Source organism: Fusarium oxysporum, chromosome 4, assembly GCF_000149955.1.
Source record: "Fusarium oxysporum f. sp. lycopersici 4287 chromosome 4, whole genome shotgun sequence".
Lineage (NCBI taxonomy): Eukaryota > Fungi > Ascomycota > Sordariomycetes > Hypocreales > Nectriaceae > Fusarium > Fusarium oxysporum.
This window is the reverse complement of record NC_030989.1, coordinates 2,149,552-2,169,765: the sequence shown is the minus strand read 5'-3', so window position 1 is coordinate 2,169,765 and position 20,214 is coordinate 2,149,552. Positions and strand designations below refer to the sequence as shown.

Below are 20,214 nucleotides of genomic sequence, written 5' to 3'. Positions count from 1 at the left end.
CATACGACTGCCAATGCCTGCATGTGGAACGAAAACGAGTGAGGAAATAACCTTCTCCTCCACGCAAGGGTAGGTCATCGCATAAAAACCCGTGTCCAAGCGCGCGTGCGACGGGCAATTTACGCGCGAAAGAGCTGGCGCGTAGCTATGTCGTGTCTGTTTCGCGCCTCCGAGACCCCGTTTTTGACCATCTAGAGCCAATCACTAGACGAAATGCTACAAGTGTGAGTTTTGAGTCTGATGTCATGAACTCCCGAGGGATGGAAAAAGCGTGTTATTTGGTTGGATGGACTGCATCATGTGGATTGAAGAGGGGTTCAACAGTACTTTCGAGACATGTACTCGATTAGAGGCTCAATAATGGTTGCCAAAACCTGCCAGAAGTGGAAGCACCACGTATTTGATGCATTACTAACATCCATCCATACACAGTTGAACACTACACTACGCCTGTAACCTCATCATGCAATGTCAATCAAGAGCGCCTTCACATTCACGCCCAGAGTTAAAATGACACGAACAGCACATTGTATTAATAGTGGTATAAAACTAAAGTCTCGGCGGAGCATAGCAAGCTTTTCTGATTTTGACTCTAGCGACACCTCGCGCAGTGTGCGTTCTTCTAAAGAAAAAGAAGGAGAGAAGCCTAGCTCCGTGGTATCATAAGCATAAACGCTGACATCAAACATCAACACCATCTATCCATCTTCTATTTTAAACACCCCCAAGTCTTACAGCGAGCCAATGAGTATCCCAGGAGAACCACTATGTTGGTCCTCCGCCGAGAGGGAACGAAGTGAATCTCCGTGTCCCTGCTATGAGGGTTCACATCGCCTGGCCGGTTTGTCGTCTCAGAATATTGCCGTCGCTCTCACTTCGGGAGTGTCGAGGTGAGGGGGGAAAGTCAGATCCATCGTATCGGCCATAGATACTGGGTACACGAGGTTGAGGAGGCACAGGAGGCCACTCGCTAACGTCGCTCACTCCGCTGGTATATCGTGAAGTGTAACTCTCAGCCCGAGAGTGTCTGACGGTTTGGCGGTTTGTGCTATAGAAGGAGCTGGCGGCAGTATAGCGTGGCATGTTTTGAATGTGTCCCATGCTAGACATGTGTCGGCCATCGAGCTCCAAGTCGAAGGGGTTTGAGTGAACGTTGCCGCGCCAAACTTCCTGTGGCCTTAGCCTCACGCCGTCACCTGTCGATTGAGGTGTAAGGTTGCGCGACATGGTCGGGCCTTGCCTCTGATCGACTGGCTCTCTATAGGCCATCGGTGGCGGTTGCATGGGGTCAGGAGACAAGCTGGAACTCTCGTCGGCGAACGGGTTATCCAAAGAATGAGGCCGAGCAGGGGCAAGTGGGGGTGGCACAAGAGAACCGTGAGGCAAGACGCTACCGTGACCATATGAGTCCCCACGAGGCGCAGCACGAATGGTGTTGGCATCAGAAAAAGGGTTGGGGCTAGGAGTTCGTCTTCCATCATAACCATCGTCCGGCACAGGGGGGGCTGCTGCGAGGTCCACGACGCTCGATTCTTCAATAAGTCGTGACCACCATCCCTGTTGTTGCCCAGGAGCTGCGCTCCCTCGGCTCGGGGCGCGGTTTGTAGACGCGCTGTGGCTTTCGGCGCCGAACTGAGAGTTTCCTCGGCTCATGTCGACATGAGAAGAGCTCATGGACTGTCGGAACCGTTGACCAATCTTTTTAGCATTGGCGCTCATAGCGGCAGCGACCTTGACAGAGCGAGGCGTTGGGCCGAGCGAATGATTGTCGATTTCGTACTTCTCCTTGCCAGATCCGCCTTGAGGGAAATCGAGCGGAGTGAGAAGAGTGCTCCTTCGACGCTGCTGTCTCCGTCTCCTGATGAGCCAAAAGATGACAAGTGCCAGGAAAGACAATCCCACGATGGAGCCGACAATACTGCCTACAACGACTGGAGTTGGGCCTGCATTGTCGGAGTCCTTTTTGACAGCTGAATCAGGACTTTCAGTTTTCGAGGCATGGTCGCTTCCAGCAGTCGCACCGAGGCCAATGGTCGTAAGGCCTCCGTCGGCTAGACTCGCCGTACTAAGTGCCGGCGCAGCTCCGTCAGCGCCCGTCTCACCATCATCGAAAACGAAACTATCAGATGCTTCAGTAGTCTCAGTAGCGGAAGAAGCAGTTCTGGTTACAGATCGGGTTTGGAGGGTCGTTGACCGAGATGGAGGACCAGTGAAGGTGAAGGACGCAGTATCAAAAAGGAGAACCTCCGAAGTAGATGTCGAAGACGAGGACAAGGATGATGATGATGAGGACTCAGTCTCGATTATGAGTCGAGCATTTTCTGGAGTATCCTTGGGCGCCTGAACAGGCGTCGTTACGGGGTCTGGTCCATCGATTAATCGGGCATCCTGTGGTGTCTCCTGAGGTGCCGGCGGCGTCGTTGTCTGGACAGGTGTTGTCACCGGATCCGGTCCATCTGTCAATCGAGCATCTTCTGGTGTTCCCTTAGGCAGCTCTTCAGTGGTTGGCTGAACAGGTATTGTTACCGGGTCAGGACCATTAACCACTGGGGGTTCTTGGGGCGTTTCCTGTGGGGGTGGTTGAGAAGTTGGCTGAGCAATCGGTTCGATGGGAACTGTCGTCTCGTTCAGATTTGCGTCACTAGTTTCAGGCGCTGCCTCTCCTCCAGCTTCAGGTACAGTCGTTGGAACGGGCTCGGCCTCTTGCGTTGTAGGTACAATCAATGATGCAAATACTGGGGTATCTACAGCAGGATCCGCTGCGGGAACAGATGTCAGGTCTGCAGCAGGCGCAGTTGAAGCCGGCGGCAACTCAACGCTGTCGGTGTTCTCTGTAGCGTTGGTTGGGACATGGTATGTAACCACGATGGTGGTAGGCTCGGGGATGACCACATAACGAGACTCCATCTTCGTCTTAGTGATCACCACGGGTGCTCGTTCTTCGAGCGAGTGTGTATTGTTGGTATCGATTTCTCGTGGTATGCCGGCATACTGTCTTCCGAATATAAAGTTGAACAAAGCCCGTGTTCGGAGGGCTAACATCCTCGACCAGAAGCGTTCGCGATGCCAGTCGCTGTTAGTGAGAGCTGGAGTCGGAGCCTGGCCCAACCGTGAACAGAGGCAAAAAGTCTGATAAATGAGCAAAAGCTTAACATAGGGCCCCTATGGCCATCTACTCTCTGGCAATATGCATGTAGATGGATGACCCAGTCACCTCGCAAATGTAATGAAGGTAAGAGAATGTAGATATCACGGCCAAATACCGTGATGAGAAACGAGAATGAGTGAATAAGGGTACGACAAGAGAATGTAGAGGGCGCAAAACAAGGAAAGACACCAAGAGAAACAGAAACAGAGAAGGAAAGGAAGACAAGACAGAAAGTGTGAGAGAGAATGAAACGACAATATGATTGCCCTAAGTGGGAGGGTGGTCAACCTAACGTTAAGGCACCGAACCGACCTACCTTGACTCCCTTTACCCTTTACTAGTGTTTTAGCTGTTTCCAGATACAACTGACATTATACATCAGTTCAAGTACGGTAGACATGGGTTCGTCGTCGCTAGGAGCAATACCCTGTCCTGCGACAGATCTGAAGCACGACAGCCTCCCCACGCTGTCTGAGCTTCACTACCTTACCTACCTGACTAGTCAGGTCCTACCGTCCTAGCTAGTATCCGAGCACCGAGAAGCAAACAAAAGATCCGATGTGAGTAACATAAACAAGGTTGATATCCCAGACTTCTGGGACGCCTTGGCTCTCTTGGCTTGCGTGGCCTTGTGTGATGTTTGCATTTGCGTTTGTCACGAGGTTCCAGGCGGGTGTTTTCCCGTCGGGATGACATCCAAGTTCCAATAAAGTGGAAGTTGGTCGGAATAATTAGAAGGATGTCACCCGCATGTGGCATCCTTCCATTTGGTTTTTGCTTCTTTTGTTTCTGTTTCTTGGTTGCTTTAACGCCTTAATTAAAAAACGGTCTCGGCAATGTGGGCGTCATCGCATCGCGATGGTGTTGATGCATAGTGCGCGTATAAGACAGAATGTTGTTGATGGAAAAAGAAGTCCCGAAGCGGATTTAGGTGAGTGAGCCTCAGCAAGGAGATGAAATTCAGGTGGGGATTGATGCAGATTTCAGAGTCTGGTCTGGTCAATCGTCTTGGCAGGAGGAGCAGTAAGTTGTTCTGGTTAGCGCCCGAGCGCTACTAATACCTGTACCTGGCCACCTGAGACACCTGAACATCCACCACCGTTTCTCCCTGTGGCCCTGCCCGTTGTGGCCCTTCCCGCCAGCAAACGCGCCGAGCCTGGTACATCACGCCTAAAGTTAGCCAAAGGCCCCGCTGCTAGAACGTGAAAGACAAGGCACGGCAAAATATCCCACGAAACAAAGCTCACTCTAGAACAAGATGACAGACGGACTGGAAATTTCATCCTCCTGAGAATTGTTTGGCTAGCAGCTAATCAATGAACGTGCATATTACCTGCATAACGTACCTGAAATGTGTCTCCTTTGGGATGATGCCGGCATTAGTTCAAAAGTAATAACAGACGGCATATTTATCACCACCGCCACCACACGCAAACAACTCCTCAACACCATCACACACAGGAAACCAAACAAATCAGCCCAACAGCTCAGCATTAGGAAGCACAACAGGGTTGAATCACCAGATAGATTAGGCTAGTAAGCAGAAAACAGCTGGTTCAATCCTTCTTCATGCACTATCAATCCCATGTGCCATCTACGTTAAATACTATGTTGTACTTCAAACCTCCTCTCTCAAGATCCTTGCTTGGATCAGTTCATCCGCTCAGGCATCCCTTGACTTACCGCTCTTAGACCCATGTTCCGGGCCACAACCGCCCACATCCCTGTTGTCCTTCGCCTCGAGCCTGACTCGGACTGTCACCGTTTCTCGTATCTAAAATCTGTCTGTGCCTCTGTTAGCGACGCCTTTCGATTACCGAAATAGAATATCTGTCCGTAATGTCGAGTCCCGCTGAGTAACCAGCATGGGACGGAATAAAGCTGATGGCGTGCGACGACGCTAAAGCTTTTGATACCGTAACCTTAAACTTGGAGATCATCCTTTATTCCAGGGATGGTCTTTAGAAAGAATTGTGAGCTTCCAGTCTATTAGGAGTCTACCAGGTTGTCGGGTAAATTGTTGAGACGAATGGGACTTTAACGAGAGTTTCGGTATGAACACATCCTGAAGAGTTCCATAAATCTCCTATATCCTTCGTTTATGAGATTAGACGCTGATTTAAGAACGTCATGAAACACTAAGGTTGAGCTTATGATTAGACTTAACCAATACTACTCTTAAACAATATATGGTTAAAGCTTCATGTGATTATTTGGTATGAGAACATCATTCAGTTAGGTGAGTGTGTGAAAAGTTGAAAGACGAGCTTCTTATACTCCTTTCGCCATTGAGCATGTATAGTCCCAAATCCTCTCAATTCTAAATACATTTACTATTCCTGACAATATCACAATCTCTGGTTTACATGTTCCCAAAAGTAGTCTAAGGAAACTTTTCTTAACTCCCCTGTTTGTGTTGCTTTTCTGAGACCCAACTTTGAGATGAAGATCGAGTGAGTGGCCCTCTTTTCTTGCCTCGCATTCCGTATTTCTTGTCTCTCTCTTGACTAAAGATAAGAGAGGGCATTAGGTCATCCCCATATATTCATAAAAGCCAAGATCTTCTCCATGATCGTTCGTTTCCCGATTAAAATCTGGGGCATGGAAAGATTTGCTGTATATCAGTTGCATTATCCAGATTGACAGGAGTACATAAGCTATAGTGAAGCATAAACCAGGCACTCAGACACCTATTCCCAGCGTAACTAACAAGTTCTTGCAGATAACACCTGGAGAGAACTTCGAACTCAGATTAGGGAACGTTTTGAATTAGTCAATTCAGTGAATCATCTATTATGGTCTAGGGTATGTTGATTCATGAAGGGTTCATTATTCGCTAATGTTTTTGAAACGGCTTTGGCGAATATTGAATGAGTGAGTGAAGAAGTTCAATGCAGTCGAGAAACGGTGGATTTTCTCACAGCTTCTTCCTAAAAGCATTAGGCTCTGATGCTTCCTGTTGGCATGAGAAGCAATTCAGGTCATAAGATACCTCATACCAGAAACCTTTCTATTATTTCATTGATCTTGCCATAAATAAAGTATGTTAGGTTTGTGGCACCAAAACAATTCTAGCACTTCCATTGGCGTTCTCTGACCAGATTAGGAAGTGACATGGAACAACTTCTTAAAAGCTCACTCGCTCTCATCGTATCTCTCAAACATCCATTACCAATGAGAACCGACCTGTCTTGCATGAAGCATGAATTCACATGGTGATGCATTGAAGACAGACAGTCAACAGCTGACCAATCGCGGAAATAGGGGTCCATTTGCCGGGTAAAGGCGGTGGTGGCTTCGGTCCAGGCACCACGCAACTCACTCATATCATGGATGGATGGATCCATTCGCTCACTCAGGAACATCGACATGACCTCCTACCTACCTAAACAAGACAACTGATATCCTCTTCTCATATCGCTTCAGCAGGAGATAACTAGTCTCTCAGGAGGCAGAGCCTATGGTTGGCTCTCTTGTTAGGTAGGCATTGAAATAACCCCGCGGCTGCTCCCGCATGGACCGAGCCGATCTTGGCACTGACCAACACCTCGACTCAACCTCAGTCACCGAAACTTTTGAGGCTTCGTCTTTCAACGCACTTTGTCCTTTCCACGCCAGAGGCTCAATTCCATCGGCTGATCGAGTCTCTGTTAACACACTCTTGTCTTATTGTCCGTTTTATAGCTATTGGCTAGCGTATCGCTTTTGGTTCTCTCTTGAAAAGTCTTATCATTTATACTTATTCTTCATCACCTCATCATCTCCATCAGCTTCTCCCCATCGATAGCCAAGCTGTCTTGAGGCCCTCACTCAACTTCTGCATATCCAATCAACATCTAGCTACTGTATGTGCTCTGTGCTATGTCACACCTCGCTGGACCAAAGCTGACGTCGTCTTCTCTTTAGCATAGCATCCCATAGCATAGCTAGCTTCCATCCATAGCCTAAGCATTCTGTCTCGCGGTACCTTACATTGTTAGTTGCGCCACTACAAGCGCTTCAGCTGCCATGTTTGGAAACTTCACCTCCTTCGGTAAGCTAGTCTTCTCTCCATCCGCCTCTCATCACACTTGAACCTCATCCTTCCCTACCCATTGTGATCCTCATGAACATCTGATCCTCACAAAACACCTCATTAACCCCCTCACTTCGTTTCCCTGTCTATGTCGCCTGCCCCTCCCCCACAATTCTGTTACCTTGCGACCTACCTCTCCACCTTGATAGACCCTGGCTAAACTTTGTCTTCTTCAGCCGGCATTCCGGCCAAGAGCAAGGTTGATCCTAAGGACGTACCGCCTCCTACGCCGGTCACTCTTCCTCGCTTTCAACCTTTTGCTCAGGACGACGATACCATCGATGAATCGTCTGCGCTATCTACTCTTCTCCGCAACACCGGAAGATCAACAGCCGCTCTCGGTCCTTCGGGTTTCTCTGCCATTGGTCTTAATCTGAACCTCGATGCCAAGCCCACAGACCTGATTCCTGACCCTTCATTCATCCCGGATTTCGATAGTTGGGACAAACTGTCGCCAGATGAAGCCCAAGAGAAGAATCAGTCCACCCGGAACCCCCTAAGAAATGGCAACCTCTCTCCTGGCTGCCATGTGTACCTCGAACGCAAGAAGGAATTGTCGAATGTCAATGAAGACGCCTTTCGAACAGTCAGAAGGCTTCCAGCCCCCAAAGGAAAGACACAGGCTCGTTTAGGGAATGCCTATGAGTTTTTCCGTTGCCTTGAAGCCTTTACCTCTTTTTGGGATGACCCAACTCAGCCATTACCGCTTCCTCCTTCCCCTGAAGCCTCTCCCGAAGTTACTTCGTCCGGCGATGCTGCGAACTCGGGGGACGCAAAACCTGCGAGTCCTAAGCCAGATGAGAGCGCAAACTTCTTCAGAACCAGCGCTGGATCATCTATGCCACTTGAATATCGCAATAACCTGATGACATCATTCATCAAACTTGTTGCTTATGACTTTGGGTGCAACGTCTCGCCTTCTCGAACCGAACCACGACTTCACTTCAGTTCACCCCAAGGATCTGGTTCTCGCAAATCTTTTTGCCCCTCTGGCTGCCTTTTTATATTTCAGAGTCCCACAACCCGTGAAGCCGCTCGTGCAGGTGTGGTCCACGGGCCTGTCGCCGCCGTCAGTGCCAGAGGTACAACTGACTTCACTCAACCTGATCCTGAGACTGCGCAATCACTCGACCTCGCTCGAGAGATCGTAGCAGCTCTTATTACAGCGCAGCATCGCGCACGTGAAGGAAAGACTGAGAAGCGATTTGGTGAGGGAGAATGGTGGACGACCAAGAAGCGCTGGGGAGGCGGTCCTGGAGGGCCCATAGGACGCGAGATCGAAAAGGACCTGGTACAAGGCGACAAGGACGCGAAACCTAGTGACGAGAACGGTCTTCCGATGCCACTCGCCAAGAAACCTCGCAAAAACATGAGTATCTACGACAACTATCGCATGATTCGACCTCCATCATCGACTTGGGACAAGAAGGCTCAATACGAAGCCATTGGGAGGCGCAAGGGGGCCAACTATGACGATATCTTTGTAGTGAGCTCGTTGTTTCACCATATCTCGGTCATCCGTGTCAGAGTACCTAATCGGCTACTTGAGGCTCTGGAAGGGGCACGGGAGCCAGATGCATCCAGGCGAAGTTGGGGTAAGGTTGAGGCTTGGAGGAGCCCCTGGTACGATTTATTTGATACCACACAACGACTAGCAGCTATGAAACTAGTGTGGGTGATGATGGCTTACCAGATGAGAAAAGATGATGTGTCTGATGGGGACGTTGATATGACCAATGCCTAAGCTTATTTTGAGGTGGGCCATGGGTTTGGGGAAACCTCATTCTTGCTTGCATTAGTATATCGGATCTCAGCATGAGACGTCAGCGCAAGGTTCAGGAAAGACTAAGATGGCATAGTTGCCTAGTTGGTTGATTACACGCATACATAGGGTATCCATACATAACATACATTAACCAGGGTCACATTCCCGTCTCCGGTTCCGATTAGCTTGGCTTTTTCTATCAATCAGACACCCTTGAGGAAGAGGGTTACAATGAGGCGGCAGCTGAGACTAGGACTTCTATCACCTGCAGATGTTGCATGGATTTATCTGGTAAGTAACTCTGGCTTTACCTTGTAATCGTCGTCACGCCATCAGGGGTTCGAGCAATGAAGGCTGAACTGAAAGTCTCATGATGTCGGTACACATTCATACACGATGCAACACATAGATTCCATGAACCATATGCTCGGGTCTAGAACATTGATTCAGGGAACATTAAACGGGTGCTCGGGTAAATCTCATGCAAGGCATGGGTATTGACCTTGCCGTCGGGTCTCTTGGAGTTGGCATGAGAGGCCATGGCATGGTGTTTCTGCAGGGTAGAGAGAGAGATCAGGGGACTTGAGACATGTCGAGCATGCCACGATACAGACCGAAGCCGAGGGAGACGCGGAGCATAGCTTCCTGTAGCGTTCCGTATCAACGGATGAGCTAGTTCAAGAAACTACCCCATATTGTCTTAGATATCAAGCGACTGTGGATATGTGTTGGTGTCGGTGTTTGTGGCTGCATAGGAAGGCTGAAGCTATCTTATTTGGGACGGAAACCCGCGTGGCATAGTCGAGTCTAGTGACGGAGGACGTTTCTCGTTTGGTATTCAACTTCGGGAGGCTTATGACTTTGGCTTTTTGGGCTCTGAGGCTTTTAGTTTGAGCCTGCCGGACATGATACGGAAAAGAGAAGGATGTGCTGGTTGAGTATGTGATATGAGTGCGTACAGTTCTTAGGAGACTCCGAGAACTATGTCATGGTACATGTGCTTTGTTGCAGTAATTGGAGTGCTGTACCGACAATTTGGATGACACGTCGAGAGCGCAAGGAGATTGGGTATCGTCATCAAATCAGGCCCAGCATAATGGTAACCTAACGATATCCAATCCTCCGTGATAAAGCTGAGGCCCTCGTCACAGCCACCAGAATGCAACTGAACAAGACCCTAAAAACCGTTCATCCAAGTGGCCCAAGCTCCTCAAGCCTCAATTCCCCGCTCAGCTCCAGGCGGCTGAGCAGTAGCGTCCGTCATTGGCCTACGCAGCCCTGGTTCAGCTCTCGGTATGTCCGTCTGCTAAACCGTTACGGGATGATCTTCGTGCCGTAGACGGGGGAGCTATCGGGTAATTTCAGCCATTTTTTTCTTCTTCTGTCTTTTTGTTCTCAGGTGCATGATCGTGAATTTGTTGTCTTTCCCTCGCTTGGATGATTAGGATAGCCCCCTATTTGCTGTATGTATGTCTTGTATCGTTTGGCTATGGTTGGTGGAAGTCATGATGGTTTCGGACATGGCTGAATATCATTATCTCTTGGCCGTTACTTCTTTGTTCGTCTGTATAGTCTCTTGCAAACACATAATAAAGTGCTTATAGAGCCGTTCAGTCTATTGATGCAAATTGCTCACTTGACGTTGGAAACCCCCTGCTCCGGGCCTGCATCGGTGATCGCCGTTGCACCGGCTTCGGGAAGCGGGTGCGGAACGCCGCCTCAGCCTGACAGGGGCCGAATATCAGAGTCCGGTCTTTATGACGTTTGAAGTCTTTTGCATCTCGAGACATCAATTGGCTAACACGCAAAATTACAGATTCAGCGCGCCTAGGAACTCAATCTTAGGGTGATTGACAGGTGAACATGGGGGGCGTCGATCATTGTTAGACACACGTTCTACCCTAAACTTGATCACGTTTTTGAGAACTCGCTATGAATATGGCGTTTTGTCCGATATCACATACCCGCCTGTGGTTCCCCGGGGTGACATTTGAAACGTCTCAGCGAAGACGTTGGTTTTGATGGAGACTCAAAGCCACGATAGTGGAGATATGTCGCAGATTGGTTTTTGGGTTTAGTGATCGAAGGGTATTTCACACATGGCGTAGGTCTCGACCATGAAGAATCCTATGCCACCAACAGATAAAATATCATATAAATCTGGCGAACCGACAAAACCAAGAGAGCCGCAACCTTGTAAATTACAGTGGCTGATATCCCATATCAAGCAACGGATAAGGTAAGGTAGTCATGAACTGTTATTACATTGGCCAAGAAACACTACGACACGTAACGAGGGACTTGGCTGATGTCTGGTGAGACGACAAACAGGGCATGACAGGGTCAGAGCCCAAAGATTCGGCATTTTGAAGCCGGGGCCCAGTCAGTCGGGTCGGAAACTAGCACTGTAGTGTACGAGATCCCTGCAGAAGCACAGCCTGAATTTGATCAAGAAAAGAGTCTCTGGATAATTAGAATAAGTATCAATGACGACGTGGATGAACAGAGTGATAATTCTGAGATAGGAAGTCTAAAGAGAACAGACAGAGAAAGTAAAAGGCAGTGTAAGGAGTATTTCCCAAATAGAGACAGTGTGATGTGAAATATTGCCAAGTCGGACGCATCTCGTGCTGTAGCGCAGTCGAACATCTCCGTAGTGGTCGTTGAGCTAACACCAGCGATTTCCATTGTCGGCCATGTTTCCCCTTTGGGCCTCTTCTGGCGCTGAGCCTCCATTACCGAGCTGTCAAGACAACAAAAGTTGCATCACAGGACATGCGAGCAAGCAATAGCTTCAAAGACAATAGACATAGTCGAGTTACACTAAAGTTAGTTGAATCTATTCTCAGAGCTTGAATATACGATTTAAGAAGATGCTATACCCCTCAACTGTTATTGCTTCTCTCCAGTCAGCTTCAGGTTCCATCCCCTCTAGCCATTCAAGACCCAAGGTACAGCACTGGTTGGTTGCACTATTGAAGGGTCCTACCTAAAACTATTCCCCCCACATCACGGCCCTACGATACCCCCAGAAAGTTCCAGTCGAGCTGGATCCCTTAAACACGGCATTTCTCAGCAACGACCATTAATCGATCAATGATTGTCTTAGGCTCAGAGGCAAATTACCCATTATAGGTGCAACTGCCGCGATTGTCTAAAACATCAACCATATCAACCAGGGAATCAACCATCAATTGCCCTGATCGGCCGCTGTATAATCATCTTATCTCTACACCCTACACACCCTCCCCCCTGTCCTAGACCAAGCTTGCGAGACCTTGGCCTTGAACCTCTCTCATTGCTTTTGTTGTTGCTCTCATCTACGATTTTTATTTCCCTTCTTTCCTAAGCGCTTGACTGGTTTATATCATATCGTCTCCCGCCGTTCACTATCAGACAAGATCACATCGACATCTTCTCTTCTCAGCTCTTCTCTTACTTTACTTCGAAGGTGTTCCCCCGCCTTCAGCTTTCATAGACCAAACGCCCCGTGCACAGCTACCTACGCTGCTTTCAGCTCTGGAACCAATCCTATCGAAGAACCATCCAATCCCGACCCCCGGCCTTTAGAGAACCCTTAGATCAATCAATCAATCAAAGTCAAGTACTCGAGCGAACGAGCGTAAAGAACGAACGCCTTCTTCTCGCCTCTTTTTTTGCCCCGCGTGAGCATCCCATCAGCATCAGCATTCATCAGCACAGCATCAATCAGCAGCATTGGTCCATACTCTTGAGCACTTGACCGTCCCACGCGCTTTTACTACAGTACATCGCCATCGCGTCCAGCTTCGCCCCAGAACTAGGTACATTTTTACATGCGCTATCCTGTCTGATCTGTCTTGGCGCCGAGCCCGAGTTTCCCAGGCCCAGCCCAGCCAGGCTTGCTCTCTTCTTCATCTTTTCTTACCTGCATTTCTCTCGACCGACCCGACATCTTTCCTCCAACATCATCAGCGAAGTCCAGACGTCCGATTTACTGAGCCGCTGCTCTGCCTAACAACTTCAACTCCAAACAGCACCGAAACCGCCCCGTCATGTCGGGATATCCGGGTTACAATTCTGGCCGCTACGGCCCGCCGCAACCCCAATACCATCAGCAGCCTCAGGGCAATTATTACCCGTACGACTCCCCCCCAAAACACGAACATCATTTGATACACGTCCCCCGCATTTCCCATGCGCCCGGCGATCGCTTATGCTATTGTCCGACGAACCATTCGTCATCATGGAGTTCATAACTAACAATGTCTTCACTTCTATAGACCCCAACCTTCGTACGGCGGTGGCTACCCGCAAGGCCAGCCTTCTCCTCAGCCGCCGTTTGGTTACCAACAACAGCCTCCCCAACAGCAGTACTACTCAGGGCCTCCTCCTCAACAACAGCAGTACGGTGGTCACTACCAACAAGGACCTCCTCAGCCTAATTACGGCTCGCGACCTGGTGGTATGTTGCAAACAATGCGCTCCTCGACCGACTTGTACAGTACCAGCTAACTCTAACCAGGCGGCCCCGCTCCTCCTCCTACAGCACCTCAGCAATTCGGTCATGGCGCTCCCAATAGCTACAACTTTAGATACTCGAACTGCACCGGCAGGAGAAAAGCTCTTCTTATTGGAATCAACTACTTCAACCAGCGCGGTCAGCTCCGCGGCTGCATCAACGATGTACGCAACATGACTGCTTATCTTTCCGAGCACTTCGGCTACAAGCGCGAGGATATGGTGATCCTCACCGATGATCAGCAAAACCCCATGAGCCAGCCAACCAAACAAAACATTCTTCGAGCTATGCATTGGCTAGTGAAAGATGCTCGACCTAACGATTCTTTATTCTTTCATTACTCAGGTACGAATTATGCTTTTGAACCCCGAGCTTCCCCAAGCTTCAGGACCTTTACTAACAGTCGCAGGTCATGGTGGACAGACAAAGGATCTTGATGGCGACGAAGACGACGGCTACGACGAAGTTATTTACCCGGTTGACTTCAGACAGACTGGCCATATCACCGACGACGAGATGCACCGCATCATGGTTCGTCCCCTACAAGCTGGTGTTCGCCTGACAGCAATCTTCGATTCGTGTCACTCTGGTACCGCCCTCGATCTGCCCTACATTTACTCCACGCAAGGTATTCTTAAGGAGCCCAATTTGGCCAAGGAAGCAGGACAAGGTCTGCTTGGTGTCATCTCCTCATACAGCCAGGGCGATCTTGGAGGCGTGGCCAGCAATATCTTCGGCTTTATCAAGAAGGCTGCCAATGGCGACGAGGTTCGCGAGCGCAACTTGAGGACAAAGACCTCTCCAGCCGACGTTGTCATGTGGTCCGGCAGCAAAGACGATCAGACTTCGTGGGTACCCCTATTTCCCCAGTATTACCCTTGTTATCAGATGATTCCAGCTTGATTATTTGGCTTTCACTTCTTCAGTTTTTGTTATTGGGACAGGTTTCTCAATTGGGCATGTTAGCATGGCGCAAGGCGTTTTGGCTTGAACAATTTGTTGTATCTAACTTGAATAACTATCTTCTGAGCCTGCTCCAGATGCCAGATATGGTCTCTTAAAGAGTCTGTATTTGCGCATTTGGGGCGACGAGCTGCGTTGGATCAGTGGAGATTTTGCTTTTTTCCCTACACGACACAGCATGATTGAAGCAATTCGCTAACATATTCTATAGCGCCGATGCAACCATCGCTTCTCAGGCTACCGGTGCCATGTCTTGGGCCTTCGTCACTGCCCTCAAGAAGAGCCCTCAGCAGAGCTACGTTCAGCTTCTGAACAGCATCCGCGACGAGCTCGCAACGCGGTACACTCAGAAGCCTCAGCTGTCATGTAGTCACCCTCTTGGTAAGCCGAACCATCTCCGACCTCGAAGGTCAGACACTAACAGGTACAGACACAAACCTACTGTTCGTCATGTAATGTATATATATCATGACCGCCGTACCTCGAACTTGGAGTTGGAATACCCCGAATCTACTGAAAAATCGGCTGCATTGTGCTAGAAGAGAGCATGGGAGAGTTGGAAGCTGGGCGGAATAGGTGGAGGCTTTTTGATAACGAGTATCATAGCACGATTGGATGGTATTACAATGGGAGGCTGTCTGAAAGGGTTGGTAGTTGGTTCTTGACGTCTTGATGACTAACTGTGTCGGAGAACTCAAACATAAAGCGTATTGCGAGAAGTGTAGTTGTTAAAATCAAAATGCTCTTGATTTGATGCCCATAGCGTCTAGCCTCTTTGTGATGTAACATACTGCTTCGATCGCCAAATTCCTATTCCTCAACGCCGAAAACCACCCTATGTAGAAACATGACTTAGGTATCCGTAACAACCCTGCTAATAACCAAATTGACAATGATACAGACCAGCCATACAAGCCCTGTAAACCATACGCTCTCGCTCATGCAATGCTATGTTCGTTCTGTCGATGGTCCTGCCAGCTTACATATATCCAGACTCCGTGTAAAGACATGCTATGTTTCCTTATGCTTCGGCTCTCACAACCTTTAGTTGTCTTGATCGCTTCACCTTGCGCTGCTCTTCAGTTGCAACAACAAGTTTGCGACGCACGACTTCTTGCTTGGCCCAGTTGTTGGCCGACAAGCGAGCACGAGCGATGAAACGCGCCATGACAAGGAAGGTCTTGAGAGTAGGTTTTGTGTTGGAGGTGGTAGCTGTTGTGTGGCTGGGTAGAGAGAGAGCCTTTTTATTGCCAAGGAGATTTGTGCGAATGTCTTCAAGCTCACGCAGTTGAGCTTTATTGCTGTGAGGTTGTCAGTATAAATCGAGTCATAGACGAGACAAAGGGAACTTACCATGCATTGGCAACATCGAGTTGCAGCTGGAGGAACTTCTTTGCGTACGCGGCATCAGCCCGAAGAGAGGCCTCACGCTGGAAACGGGCCTGCATCCACTCCATCTGCATCACCATGCCTCGCAACTCCTTCCTGTGACGCTCGTCGGCGCTCTCAGCTGCCCTGATCACTGTCTCGAGAGCCTGGTCAGCTCCCTCGATGGTGGTGTCCAGAGCCTTGCGGTCAACAGCGCTTCGTCGGTCGGAAGCTCCGTTTCTAGCGGCGACTGCTGTGGCCTTGATGCGCTCAAGATCCTTCTGTAATTTCTCTGCGCTCATGCGGAATGCTGCCCGTTCGCTGCGTGCTCGCTCTAGCTTGCGTCGGAGAGAAGCTTCGGAGGCGGCGAGGCTCTCGATGAGTTCCTGTTGCTGAAGAACATCATGCTCAAGGTTCTCCATCTCGGCCTTATTCTTCCTCAGTTGGCGGTCATGTTTGCTAAGGTCAGGCTGTACTGTGGCCAAGGCGTTGCGCTCACGCTCTGCCTTATCTAGTTGATGCTTCATGCGACGAAGAGTACGCTCATGCTGTGCTGCTGTCTCCTCGGCTTGCGCTCTTGCCTCCTCGAGAACCTCCTCGAGTACTATCTTCTGATCCTCGAGATCATTCAATTGGCGCTGAAAGTCCTGAGACAATTGCATCGCTCTGCGCTCGGCATCACGGTTCTTGGATCTGAGATCCTGTATTGACTTTTGGGCTGCGGAGAGCTGGCTTCTGAGCTCTGTGACCTCTGACTTGCGACCGGAATCGCTAGTGGAAGACTTTGGAGACATAATGAGGCGAGAGACTTCAGTCTCGTGAACTTGACGCTCGAGGTCGGCGATTTGTCGCTTCAGACCCTTGACGACATCACGGTGGGCAGATTCTTTCTGTAGGAACTCTAGCTCCTTTTGACGAGCTGTAGTGAGGTCTTTGCGGATCATAGATAGCTCGCTATTACCTTCGAAGTTATTGGGTATTTGATGAGTATTCAGCTGGGCTTCATAATCCTCGATACGACGCTCAAGCTCACGAATCGTGCGCCGAGCAGCAGCGATATCATGACTGTCTGTTGAGGACGATTGTCGTAGCTTGGCCTGTAGCTGAAGAATCTCCTGCCCCAGACGTTCTTCCTCCTCGGCAGCTTTCTCGATTTCATCCTCTAGCGTCTTTTCGATCGCATCACGCTGCTCAATGAGAGCCTTGTTCTCATCCCTCAGGCGTCGTACTTCATTGTCAAGTTTAAGCTTGGCCGTGCGGAGGTCAAGTCTCTCTTGATCAACACGAAGGGTTTCATTGTCGTAGAATTTCGTTCGGCGAAGTTCCCCATCAAGTTCATCCCGCTCTGCCTTGACTTCAGCCAGAGAGGAGCTGACAGAATGGAGTTCAGCAGTGATCTTGGCAACTTGGTCTTGAAGAGACTGCTTCTCCTTGGAGAGCTTGTCCAATTGAGAGTTTGCGTCCGAAAGCTGCCACTTCAATCGTGTCATCGATTCCGTCGACTGCTGAGCATCTTGCTCAGAAGTAGAAATAGCGGCCTGGGCTGCCTCGGCTCGTTGACGCCATGTCTTAAGCTCTTCCTTGAGGTCATCAATCTCAAACTGAGCGGCTTCTGATGAACCTGCCTTCTGGCGCATCACTCTCAGCTGCTCCTTGAGATTCTCAACCTCAATATTCGCAGCCTCTGATGCATTGGCACGCTGTCGCAAAGCTCGAAGTTGCTCTTTGAGGTCATCAATCTCTTGACTGGCAGCATCAGACGAGCCAGCTCGTTGACGGAAAGCCTTCAGTTGTTCTTTCAGGTCTTCCACCTCGAGACTGGCACCTTCATGGAGATCCGCTCTTTTGCGTGCCTCCCGAAGTTGTTCCCTCAGATCGTCAATCTCCTTGTTGAGGACTTGTGTTGATGCTGCTTGGGATGAATTGGTGCGTTGTCGTAGAGACTTGAGCTGTTCTCTCAAATCTTCGCATTCTCGCTTAGCAGCCTCGGCTTCATAGCGTCCGGCATTTTGTTCTTCATCCAGTGTTGTTTGCAGAACATCCACCTCATCCTCCAATGCAGCAACTCTTCGGACTTGTGTCTGGTGCTCGATCTGTGTCTGCCGTAACTCGTCACGAACGGTGGAAAGTTCATTGCGTAGATTTGTCAATAACGTCTGTCGAGTTTCAAGGGCGTCCTGAAGGTCTTCAATCTGTCGTGAGAGGATTCCTTCTTCGCTCCTGTGTCGTTCATTCTCGCTTTGAATAGCTGCTTGTAACTTTGACTCCTTATCCGAGAGTGTGCCTTCAGCTTCCCTGAGGCGATCGATGGTTCTTTGCAAACCTGCTGCCTTTTCTTCGGCGCGATTTCGTTCTGATTCAAGATTTTGCTTCTCGGTTTCCCATTTCTCGCTGTCGTTATCATAAAGATTGTCTTTTTCGCGGATTTCTGCCTGAAGATCTGAAATTTCGTCGTTGAGGCGATCCATTTCCGCTTTGTATTGACCACGGATATCCTTTTCAATTTCTAGCGCATGCTCTCTCTCTTCCGCTAGACCATCCTCAAGATCTTGGACTTCCTTTTCTAGCTTCTGGACATCCTTCTGGAGGGACCTGGACTCAGTTGCAAGTGCATCGTGTCGGCTTTGAAGTACGTTCTTTTCGTCAGTTCGAGCTTGAAGGTCGGCCTCAAGCTGCTCGATTCTGGTTGATAGAGAATTTCGTTCGCGATCGAACTTTTCGTGGTTCTTCTTGAGCTCCTTGACGGTAGACTGCAGGGAGCTGTTTTCCTGTGTTATCTTGTGATGCTCCTTCTCCAGAGTAGCATAGTCTTGGCCAGCTTGATCCAATTCCTCTTGCAACCGAGCAACCTTCTCTTCGATCTGACGAGAAAGTCCCTTCGTCACCACTGACTTGTTAGCCATATCATCCTGAAGCTCTTCGAGATCGTGCTCGGCTCGCTCTTTCTCGGCTACAGCGTCCTCCATCTTGGCTTTCGCATCCTCAACTTGCTCCTCGAGGCGGCGGATGTTGTGCTCAAGGTCTTGGATGGTGTCTTTGGCGTCATCCAGCTCATCGTTGTGCTGGGCCTTCTCCTCTAATGCCAACATTTTTCGTTGAGCGTCCTTGGTTTTCTCTTCCGCCTCTGATACAGAATCTCTGAGGGCTTCCATTTGTTCCTTCAGTTCCTCGAGCTCGTCTTCACGCTCCGTGAGCTGCTGATCCTTCTCCCGAATGTCAGCCTCGAGATCACCGATGTCATCCTGCAGCTTTTCGACCTGGTCACTGTTCCCTTTCTGTTGTTGTAGCTGTTGCTGGAGGTCTTCGATATCTGCTTCGCGATCTTCTAATATGCGCTGCAGCTTCTCAACTTCGGCCTGATTACTCTGGTTGGCGTATTTCCGCTTAGCCTTTTCTTGTACTTCTAGCATTTGCTGTCGATAGCTCTCCAAGTCCTTCTCAGCGGTTGTCAAGTGTTTTTTGTATCGGTGAAGTTCTCTTTGCATTGTGACTTTGTCGACCTTAAGTTCGGTGTTCTCCTTGAGGGCAGCTTCGCTAAAGCCAGGCCCAGCCTTTCGGAGCGCCTCTTCGAGGAAATGAATCTTGAGCTTCAGTCCAAAATTCTCCTTTTCGATCCTATCAATCACATTCTCCTGCTCCCTTAGCGAAAGCTGATTACCATCCTGGAGGGGTCCCTTATCACCGCCTCTCCTTCGGGGAACAGCCAACGGGGTTGAGGCAGCGCTACTGGTATCGACCTCGGGAATGGTGTTCTCCATATAAGACTGATTACGTGACCCTAGGTAGATGGACGTGTCGCCGCGGGGAACGGGAGTCAGGTCACCTTCGTCGATCTTGTCTAATGCCGGTGTGTTCGGTACCGCGGTGCCATTTTCTTTGCCGAAGCGTCGCACGCTATTTCTTGTTGCCGATTTAAGTAAGGGTGTGAATTCGGCACCTCCAACGCTGGGAGGAAGGTTTCGGCGGTCGGCCAAGGGTCCTCTCTGGCGCGGGGTGCGAAGATTGATGCCGTTAGAGCGACCATTGCGGAGTTGTTGTAGGAGATTGCCCTCTTTTGGAGGTGACTGAAAGGATGCTTCTTGTGTTATATCGGCAAAGTCGGGCTGTCCAAGGTAGGTCGCATCCCCAATGTTTGTTCGCGGGGTGTCGAGCGCGCCGCCGCCAAAGTCGGGCATGATGGCGGTCGTTGCGTGGGTGGTATAAAGTTTAGAAATGCCGTGTATTAGAGACGCAATGCATGTTATGTAAACAGTTCAAAACGCTCTGCAATCTAGAGCAATCAAGTCTTGCGAAGGTCGTCTCTGGGTGTGTTTGTTGTTGGTGATAAGAAAAGGAATCGTGATGAAGAAGTCGTAAAGATGTGTAGGTAGCGTCGAATTGTAGCGCGCTATCTT

General features: G+C 49.6%; 4 protein-coding genes across 11 annotated transcripts; 2 read left to right on the top strand and 2 right to left on the bottom strand.

Moving 5' to 3' along the window:
- Nucleotides 1–456: 456 nt before the first annotated feature.
- Nucleotides 457–4,700, bottom strand: FOXG_08120 (uncharacterized protein). Its single transcript, XM_018386876.1, has 2 exons — nt 4,495–4,700; nt 457–4,304 (listed from the first exon to the last, which is right to left on the bottom strand). The coding sequence occupies exon 2, from the start codon at nt 3,040–3,042 to the stop codon at nt 826–828; it is 2,217 nt and encodes a 738-aa protein (XP_018244076.1). The 5' UTR covers nt 3,043–4,304; nt 4,495–4,700; the 3' UTR covers nt 457–825.
- Nucleotides 4,701–6,413: 1,713 nt separating this feature from the next.
- Nucleotides 6,414–10,657, top strand: FOXG_08119 (uncharacterized protein). Of its 4 annotated transcripts, XM_018386875.1 has the most exons (5): nt 6,414–6,628; nt 6,712–6,993; nt 7,055–7,181; nt 7,400–9,279; nt 9,355–10,642. In XM_018386875.1, exons 3-4 carry the CDS (start codon nt 7,157–7,159, stop codon nt 8,965–8,967), a joined length of 1,593 nt encoding a protein of 530 aa, XP_018244075.1. In that variant the 5' UTR covers nt 6,414–6,628; nt 6,712–6,993; nt 7,055–7,156; the 3' UTR covers nt 8,968–9,279; nt 9,355–10,642. The 4 variants fall into 4 exon arrangements, with proteins under 4 accessions (XP_018244075.1, XP_018244074.1, XP_018244073.1 ...); XM_018386874.1 differs by having other exon boundaries at nt 7,400–10,657; XM_018386873.1 differs by having other exon boundaries at nt 6,414–6,993; nt 7,400–10,657.
- A 308-nt stretch (nt 10,658–10,965) lies between these two features.
- Nucleotides 10,966–15,746, top strand: FOXG_08118 (uncharacterized protein). Of its 5 annotated transcripts, none has more exons than XM_018386868.1 (7): nt 10,966–11,227; nt 11,320–13,108; nt 13,251–13,432; nt 13,493–13,834; nt 13,899–14,337; nt 14,664–14,833; nt 14,883–15,746. In XM_018386868.1, the coding sequence occupies exons 2-7, from the start codon at nt 13,023–13,025 to the stop codon at nt 14,906–14,908; spliced, it is 1,245 nt and encodes a 414-aa protein (XP_018244068.1). In that variant the 5' UTR covers nt 10,966–11,227; nt 11,320–13,022; the 3' UTR covers nt 14,909–15,746. The 5 variants fall into 5 exon arrangements, with proteins under 5 accessions (XP_018244068.1, XP_018244070.1, XP_018244069.1 ...); XM_018386870.1 differs by having other exon boundaries at nt 11,309–13,108; nt 14,883–15,216; XM_018386869.1 differs by having other exon boundaries at nt 10,966–13,108; nt 14,883–15,216.
- Nucleotides 15,067–20,210, bottom strand: FOXG_08117 (uncharacterized protein). Its single transcript, XM_018386866.1, has 2 exons — nt 15,806–20,210; nt 15,067–15,753 (listed from the first exon to the last, which is right to left on the bottom strand). Exons 1-2 carry the CDS (start codon nt 19,993–19,995, stop codon nt 15,474–15,476), a joined length of 4,470 nt encoding a protein of 1,489 aa, XP_018244066.1. The 5' UTR covers nt 19,996–20,210; the 3' UTR covers nt 15,067–15,473.
- Between the last annotated feature and the right edge of the window lie 4 nt (nt 20,211–20,214).